The sequence below is a fragment of the Phallusia mammillata genome, chromosome 1 (genome assembly GCF_965637545.1).
Source record: "Phallusia mammillata chromosome 1, kaPhaMamm4.hap1.1, whole genome shotgun sequence".
NCBI classification, from domain to species: Eukaryota; Metazoa; Chordata; class Ascidiacea; order Phlebobranchia; family Ascidiidae; genus Phallusia; species Phallusia mammillata.
Genome location: NC_137252.1, coordinates 2,991,170 through 3,000,435, shown reverse-complemented (window position 1 = coordinate 3,000,435; position 9,266 = coordinate 2,991,170). Strand labels below are relative to the sequence as shown.

Genomic DNA, 9,266 nt, shown 5'->3' with positions numbered 1-9,266 from the left:
CGTGCGAATTTAAGAGGCTCATTCCGAAGTAGATCCTTCAGGTTCGCAAGGCTCTTTAATTATTCCAGACAGTACAGACATTCCAGAAATCGTGAGGAGGAAGAAGAACAAATAAATCGTCTCCGTAATCACACACTGCAACTTTCTACCGTCGCTAAGCGTGAGATAAATCGTTTGACTGTGGTTCAGAACGCAGTTCCAACCTTCGTCTGGAATTCCAACTTTGCAGAGTTTGATTTGAAGTTCAAGCCTTGTTCTTTGGAGGAAGAGATCTCTCTAGCCGAATTCACAAGTGACAGAGATCAATTTCTAGTTGAAGGTCTACGACGACGGTTGCAGGAGATAAGGTGTGAAATCTTCCAAGGCTTAATTGCAAGCACAGATCTTGATCAGACTAGCTTCGGCAACAACCCAGACGAAATAAGAAAAGCCGTGAGATTCCATCAACGGGTCAATCGTGAGCAATTAGATTGGATCGCTCTAACGCACGCAGCACCTGCAAGGCCGTTGTGGTCGCGTCCTAACGAAGAAGAATCTTGCGTTATCAATCTATCCATTCCCTTGAGACACCATACCTGCCGCCCAACAGGCTCTAAGGAGGCAGGTGTTTCACGGGTATAGACTTGACAGATTGCAATTCATGCAAAATAAACAGCTTTGCAAGTACGAAGTATAGATTGAAGTTGCAACATGAAGAACCTGTTTCTGTGGACATTTATTTTGCTTTCGTTCAGCTCCATCGGTGAGTGAATGGAAATATTCCCTTTTGTAGATTATTTGAAGTTTAGGCTGTTGTAATACTTTTTACTTTGGTTAACACCTACATCTTAAATGCACAATCTTTTACAATAGCTGGCAGTTACACATACTGTTAAATTGATACTACGCCGGACCAATTGCTTTATGAATGCCTAATCCTTGTATAAATGTGTTCCTCTAAACAACTGTTAAATTGATGTTGAAGTGCATAATATTTGCTTTTCAGCTTCAGGCATCAAATGTTACGTATGCGAGTTCTCTAGTTCTTCAATCAACATGGACTATTCATGTTTTGGTCAAACCCCAGATGCGTCACATCTCACAAACTGCAGTGCAGAAGAAGACCATTGTATGACGCTTGTCGTCTCGAACGCTGGTGGGTTAATATTTAGCTTTCTGTTTACGAATACCTTGTACGTGTGGTAAACTGCACGCGCATCACCCCATAAACTTTACAAGCATTTCCAGTCGTGTTTACTCAACATGTAGTATGTGGTATAATACACGTATGATTTGTTTTGCAACGTTTTACTTGTTTGCACAATAGTCAGGTATACGTGATTAACTAAATGTAACGTTTTTCGTCTTGTTGTCTCCCTAAAATCAAAAAAGGTGAATATATTTGCGTTTGTTTGTTTCATAAGAAATATACTTTATCTGTTTGTTCAGAAAGTTTGTCAAATTAGTTGTCATTTGAAAGTTTTGAACCAGTTTGTAACAAAATGTACGTTTGTCAATCTAACCACATTGCCACTACATAATGTTTATTGTTTACCACAGATGCCATTGCACATACCTCGCTTTGTTTGTTTTAATTTTGAAGTTGTCAGGTTTTACCTTTTGTATTTGTAGCTTCATTAATTCTTACCCTTTTTTAGAAACTGCGTCAATTGATATTTCAAGGCAATGTGGTGGCGATCGTAATGAAGTCAGTTGCCAAATTACAGACAGTGGTAGTGTTTTGTGCACTGAAGTATGCGACATAGGTAAGAAAACGCTTTGTCGGAAGTTGGTGGTACAAATTCTAGTTGTGCCTCAATTGGCTTGTAAAAAATAGACTTGGAAAACGCCTGAATTGATTATGCTGGTATAACTGCTCCTTTGTTGAAACCAAAGAACGAATAAATTCATTAAATGTTGTTGCTAAAACAGCAAATTACTGCTCTAAGGTTTATTGGTAATGTTAAATCATGTTATTAAGTTTCAAGCGACCAAATGTATTTACTGTTTGACTTTTGTCTTCAAATGTGTATAACATGTGAATTTTTAAAATGCGACATGCTTCTGCTGTCAAAATTTATAATCAGGGTATTGCGATAAACTATGGGTGAAATTGTCTGATCTTCGTCGTACAATTAAAGGAATTGATACCAATACCTTGTTTTGATGTGTAGTGCACACACACCTAACCTTGTTTTGCTGTTGTTTTCCAGATGGCTGCAACAACAACGTACCAGGTACACTTTATAACACGTGGTTGTGGTTCTAACATTTTGGCAGACGTTTATTTCAAAATCTTGAGTAGTTTCTATTCAAACAGGTTGAACTCAGTTTTATGGTTTGTTTTTCAGAGAATCTCAGCACAACCGATGCAACGGGTAAGCTCAACCTTAGCCTTGTCACTTACTAAATCACCCAAAAAATCTTGCTCTACAACAGTTTTGTTGTTGTTCTTTGTTTTTTTGTTTGTTTTTCAGGCATGAGCACAACCAGCGGATCATGCAGAGTAAACCTCAATTTTCTTTTCATGCTGTTACCTTTGTGTACTGGATTTTTCATCAAAAAGTGTTAAAGTTTTACCCATATTCGCTTAGTTTACGGTTTCAATATGTTTTCGTGTCTCGCAGAAATCCTATGTTTTGTACACATGTGGCGCTATAGAGTTCATATCATGATGATGTTAGTACAGTGTTTACATATACATTTTGTTACATGAATAAAACCGATCAAATGGTTTAAAGGCAACAAGTTTTAGGTGGGGATTACAAAATTAATACTTGAGAACTGGGTCCTGGAGAGAAAAGCACTATGCTGGTGCTGGACATTCTACAGGCCTCAGCCCCCATGTTCCTCTCCAGGTTCGAGTTCTCCAGTATTCATTTTGATTAGTGTTTTACTTTTTAACATGTTTGTCATTCAACTGGTGTGGTGCCAAACAAAATACTAGTTGTTTTTCAAGAACTTGCATTTCTGCTGACGTTTTGTCCACCAGAACGGCAGGTCTTCTTTAGAGTGAAATATATAATGAATAAAATATTGCGAGCACACAAGCGAAAATGCACAAGAGCAGCGTGATATGATCAAATAAATAACTTACTTGCGAACAAAGGCTTTCCGTGAAGAGTTGCGTACGCCACAATACAACAGTTCATGACTAGTGTCCGATAGTTGATGGGAGGTTGGACGAAATAGGTCACGGAAAACAGGGCTTGGTTTTTGTCATCAATGCCATTCAAAACCTTCGATTTTTGGGCAAAAATTGAATGCGGTGGTCGCATTCCAAAACCTGTTTGCTTCAGGCGGACTATTTAGTTCCCATGTTTTTGACTGCCACTTTATGTACTTTGGAGCGTGAATTTATACAGTAGTTTGCTGAATTTAGCCAATGTAAAACATGTCGCAATCACGGCAAAGCACCTGGTAAACAATTCCTGCTCTTTTGCGTTGATACCAACTGCCCGTTTGTGTTTAGAGATTTTAATGTTACTCTTATCCCACTATCGTTCAGGATTCGTTTTAGGCACTCAGATACATCCTGCATGTTTGGAAAGCAAGTAAATACATTGGTGTTTTATAGTACCAGTACCTTTCTTTTTGTCACCACGAATGATTTGGACTGATTCGACTTTATTGTTTTGCCGCGCAACATGAATGACTGCGTTTGTTTAAAAATGCAACTATTTTCGAACATGTACCATGAACATAAACAATAAACAGTAAGTTACAATGGTAACCGAAACCAGCTTTTAATAAATGTAGTCAAGCAAGTACAGTTACAGTTTGTCGTGTTGTCTTAGTGCTTATGTGCTGATCAAATTATCCAACCATTTTACCAAACAACTATAGCCTCACTTAAATTCATAGGCATATACCGTGATCGTCACAGTTCCCCACACAGCGCTAGCCTATATTGGACCTTTAGTGTTTTGTTTTGCACCATTTGCGTTAAATTCAACAAGTCACAACGTTGCGTTCAAACATTTTTGGCTTCATTCACTCAGCAACTGTAGAGGAGGAAGCATGCCTTGGTGATTTTGTAGCAGAGAATACATTCTTGCAGCAGGACTTGTACTTTTGGACTTACTGTTTGGACATTGTTAATGTTTTTGAGGAAATACATTAGTTTTGAGCTTGTCAGAAAAGCGTGCCCTTTCTAGCTGCTTTTAAATGTTAACGCATGCAAAATATTAAAAAAAAACAGAAGCAATTTGCATGAAGCTTGTGGGGAAACATAACCAAAACACCCATAAAATAAAACATACAAACTGATTCAGCAATATCATATTCTCATAAAAGGACTTTCAATGTCAGAACAAAACGTTTTTAAACTAACTTAGTTTCGGGTTGGGTTTCTGCGTATAACTTATGTCCATTTTCTACAGAGAGTATGTTTAAACCACCTTGCTTTAAGTTTTAGACAATTGATTTCTCCTGTCCACATAGACTTTTTGATACTGACCTCTAAAATAAGTCAAATTATCAAATAAAAATGTTATACGCTTACAGGATATTTTAATTTGGGGTCGGTTTCGTTTTGCATTTGCATCCGACCACACGAGTTTAACAAGATACAGCCATTTTTAATTTATTTATCGAAGTAAATACAAAAACAATGTTTTCGTATACAAATTTTTATATTTTATTTATTTATTTATTATTGTTTTATAAATTTATACAAATTTAAAATTTAAATTTAAAGTTTTATAAATACAAATTTATTGTTTTATACAGCTTATTGATTACTACTACAAAGCAACAAGATAGTTTAGGTTTTACTACAAAGTAACGGATTTAAATTGAAGCATGAACAACCGGATTCTGTTGGCATTCATTTTGCTCGGGTTTGGCTCAATGGGTAAGTTAGTGAGTAAACTTAAGAATGAGTCCAGTTTCAAATTAAGAAAATGTATCGTATAAAATTGTAGCTAATAATCGTCAATTTGAAAAACATGCTTACTAATGTTCATTTAGCAATTTTACAGCAGTTACAAAATTAGTCAGAGTTAAACGCTCGTTTTTAATAATTTAGTATATTTTTTGCTTCCTGCTACTTGAAACTCCTTATTCTCATCGCAAATAAGCAACACTTTTTTCTTTTTGTTTTCGTGTTGGAAACAATTTGCAGTTACACGGCTGCTTAGCTTTGAATATGTTCGATTTCAAAGCATTGCTAACTTAGTAGAAAAATCAACTCGCCCACAATAAAGAAAAAGGATGTAGCCAAACAAAAACTGTACGTTGCAGCTTCGGGTATCAGATGTTACAGTTGCGCTTATTTTGATCCCCCTTTATTGGGCTTGGGAGACGAGTCATGTAAAGATCCAAGTCAGACTGGAATTCATCTTACAGAATGTCCCTCTGGGATCGACACTTGTATGACCATCACAAGCACGACAGTCGGTATGCGTTCAAGCTTATTTGGATATAAGTAAGAGCTGGAGTTGTGCTTACAATTTTATGGAACAATTCAAAATTCTATCGTGCTGTATATTTTTGAAGTAAACCCTCTACTTAGCTACAGTTATCTACAGACTAATGTGCACACTGTTACAACTTTTAACGCGACATCATTGCAGCTGGTGAAGGTCATTGACCTCGATGGTAGTATACACGGGCTAAGCCACTCCAGTTTGTTGGAAGTAACAGGCTGAAAAAAAATCACACCTTACTGAATCTGGTTAAAGTCATAAATGGGCATAAAACGCAGAGCAAACTGGTTCACAATGGCCAAGCAACTGTTTAGGAGCCGAAGTTGTGTCAGCTCAGTGTCATTGTATTATTATCTTTTTGTATTTTATGTTAAAAAACATTTTTTGTGCTTTATAGACGGCGGTGTTAGAAGGACGTTCGTAACAAGGTCGTGCTACGGTGTCTCATCACATGCTAATTGTCAGAATATACTGGGTGCGGAAGTATGCGGTTTCGTTTGCAACTCAGGTGAAATTATGCTCATTTTACATATTTTAAACTGTTCCGCATTTCTGTTCTGCAGTTTAAAAGTTCTGCATTCTTCTTTTTTGCACACTTACTTTGCATTTTAACATTTTATCTTCCTCGAAAGTATGTCAAATTCACCCCTTTGGCATCTGACTGTCAAATAAACACTTAAATTAAAAAAATACAATGAAACTGTAGGAATAAAATGGCAACACTTGATTTGTGCCAGTAGGTTTAACATTTGTTTTTGTTTTCAGATGGTTGCAACTCAGGCAACGAATTAGGTAAATTGTAAATGCAGTTCCTGAATTACAGCTAAATTAAAAATTAGATTTTAACATGTTTTTTATTGGAGGTCATACGTATTTTTCTGTAACCGTAAGTAGGTAAACTCCAAATCCTGTTTGTTTTTGTTATTTCTGATGTATTAATACTTTGGAAAAAAGGTTCGTTAAACGCTAGATTTATTTCTGGATACAACCCAAACGGGATCTGATGTAACGTTTTTTTGTTTGCTTAATAGATACAACCAGTGGACGCTAAAACCTATGTTAACTCAACGGTTTTAATGTTTGTTTTCCAGATGCTGCTACAACCAGCGAGTCAAGCAAAGCAAATTTGAACTTTCTCGTCATATTGCTGACTCTGTTTGCTGGATTACTCTTTAGCAAGTTGTAGATTTTTACGATGACACCGATGTTTTTCAACACTATATAATTTAGGCTGTTTAAGACATGCGATTAGGATTTTAACTAACCCTTAAATATTAGGAAAAAATACTTCAAATTTAAACTGTAGGTTAAGAGATATTGAGAGAAATTGCAGGCGCATTGTATGTTTTGTGTCTGATAATAAAGTAGCTTTTTGACCGTAAGTTTATGACCACACGAGGAGCTCGAGGGCAGTACCCACGACTATTCTTACCCCTGCCCCACTAGGTCACTTTGAAACTCCATATACTTTGCTGTGTTCTGACAAACTCAACGTCGTTTTTGTCGCCGAAGATTAAAACTTGACATTTACGAAAATCATGTAAAAGTAAAGTTGCTGCGGGGTCCAAGAGCTGGGACTTGGTCATGCGATGATGCTCAATTATCAGGATTGGAAAATAATGGTTTTGGTTATGGTCACTCGGTGTGCGAGAACAGTGGGTCCCAAATTTTTTGACGCGACGTCAATACAAATGTATATTTAAGACTTCCCGCTAGGGTTGAATTATACGGATATCGGATAACCGGTTAACCGATTAACCGAAGGATTTTTTGTTATCCGATATACGGGTATTTTTGTGTCGATTAACCGGATAACAAAAGAATAGTGCCGCGTAAGCGTTTTATGCATTTAACATAATTTTAGAAAACACGCAGTTAATGTGCAGTGAAAGATGCAACAGACGACTTTAGGTTTATCTTGGTTAATACGAATATTCGCTTTGTTGTACATATTTCCTAATGATGTTAAAATTCACGAGAAAATTGAAGTCACACTAATAAAATAGAAAATGCATCCGGTGTAAGGTGATTCGCTCGGAAGGATAAATTTTGAGATTCGAAAAAGACATGTTTGTTTAATAACAATGTTTAGGGCCTATATTCGCTCAGAAAATTAACTGTAGGGCAAAATATGAAACAACTGATGTATCGTGCTTTTTCAGAACTACACTGCTTTAGCAGTAAATTTGATATATGCTGGACAATTATAAACACTCAAACAAAATTTGTGCCACAATTGGATGGTGTTGTAATAGACTTGTTATTATTCGGTTAACCGGATAGCTAAATTCAAAATATCCGTATATATCCGTTATCCGGATAGTGGAAATTATTGATGTCCGAACCAACCCTATTTCCCGCCATCATTTTGCCTTATAAAGAGAGTTATAGTTGCTGTATCTTGTAAAACAGGGATGAAGTTTCGAAAATTTAGTTCTCATGTAATTTACTGTGCGAGTTTCGACCGAAATATTTCGTTCTTATCACCCAACATTCCATTGACTGTAAACAATTCAAAAGAAGTTAACATGGTAAAAGTAAGCTGTTAAGACTATTATTGTTACGTAACCGTTTAAAGCAGTGAAAATAAAATAGGCATCAAATCAGGTAAAACACAAAATAGGCGACCCGTAAATTTTGGTTAGGTCGACCCAAACTTTGGGTACAACTTTGCTAGAACATTTACATCTTTGTAACGTCAGTGCAGCGTTCACCTTTACTATTGTCTTTGCAACGCAACTGAAAACATATTTAGAAATCAAATTTAAACTCTTTGGAAAAACACATCACTAAATTTAACATAAAAAACTGGATTCTTGGATTGATTTTATTGTTATGGTTATTATGAAACCTCAGACAAACCCGAATAGCCCTGCCGTTACCATTTTTTTAAAACAAACGGCATTCAAAACATTTTGTGCGCTACCAACCGGAATTTAACAAACTTGTATGCTGAGAGTTCCTATGTTAGCAGCTATACCCTCTACTAAGGGGTTATCTAGAGTCTCAAGTCCACACAGTAGGCAAAGAAGATTGGTAGTTTCGCTTACGAAATTTTCCTACATCGACAAAGAAAACATCCACACATCAGCTCAGATATGACGCCACTCAGATGATAGCGATTGTTCAAAAGACTCCTGCGTTTTGTCTACTGTGTTTATTTTATTTTATTTTACATTGTGGGTTGTACTTTATTAAATATTACTCTGACGTACTCATCGTATTGACAAGTTGACGCCAAAATATTGTGGCAAATTTATTGCGAGATTAAATTTGCATTTCGGCATCGTTAGTAACAGATTGCAAAATAATCGAATTGAAAAAAAATGAAAGCGTTCAAAGCTCTTTTCCGAAATCTAAACTATGTAGCTTTAAACCGAATTCTTATGTAACGTGTTAAGCCGTGCTTGGTCATCGCTGATTTAAAACTTTGCTGAAGAGGAATCCAGCAGACAATGCAACCAACATGAAGGACATGTTAATGTGTACTTTGCCTGATCCGTTGGTTGTCTTTGCAACCATCTTGTAAACAACAACATATGTTATCTTTCAAAGACGTATAAAATATGATTGTTTGTGCATTATTTGAAACTTCGACTGTAGGTTTTCTTTGTAAACCATTTCTTAAACGTAAATGAAACAGAGATTTATAAACACATTTCAAAATGAAAAAAAATTAACAAAGAAGGTTTCGTAAAAATTTGACGTCATTTATTACCTGTAAAGCTGCTTTAAGGATGGTCATAAATATTTTGCTTTCTTTTGTGGTGAAATTGGACGCAACGTTGGGTTGAAAAAATGGCCTCAGTTTTCAGGACAACGTCGTTACAGTCAGCTGAAAGTATTGTTCTGTCTAGA

General features: G+C 36.2%; 1 protein-coding gene across 1 annotated transcript; it reads left to right on the top strand.

Moving 5' to 3' along the window:
- Positions 1-991: 991 nt before the first annotated feature.
- Positions 992-2,713, top strand: LOC145208355 (uncharacterized). Its single transcript, XM_080078900.1, has 5 exons — positions 992-1,135; positions 1,638-1,745; positions 2,193-2,216; positions 2,331-2,357; positions 2,457-2,713. Exons 1-5 carry the CDS (start codon positions 1,036-1,038, stop codon positions 2,549-2,551), a joined length of 354 nt encoding a protein of 117 aa, XP_079935026.1. The 5' UTR covers positions 992-1,035; the 3' UTR covers positions 2,552-2,713.
- The last annotated feature ends 6,553 nt before the right edge of the window (positions 2,714-9,266 follow it).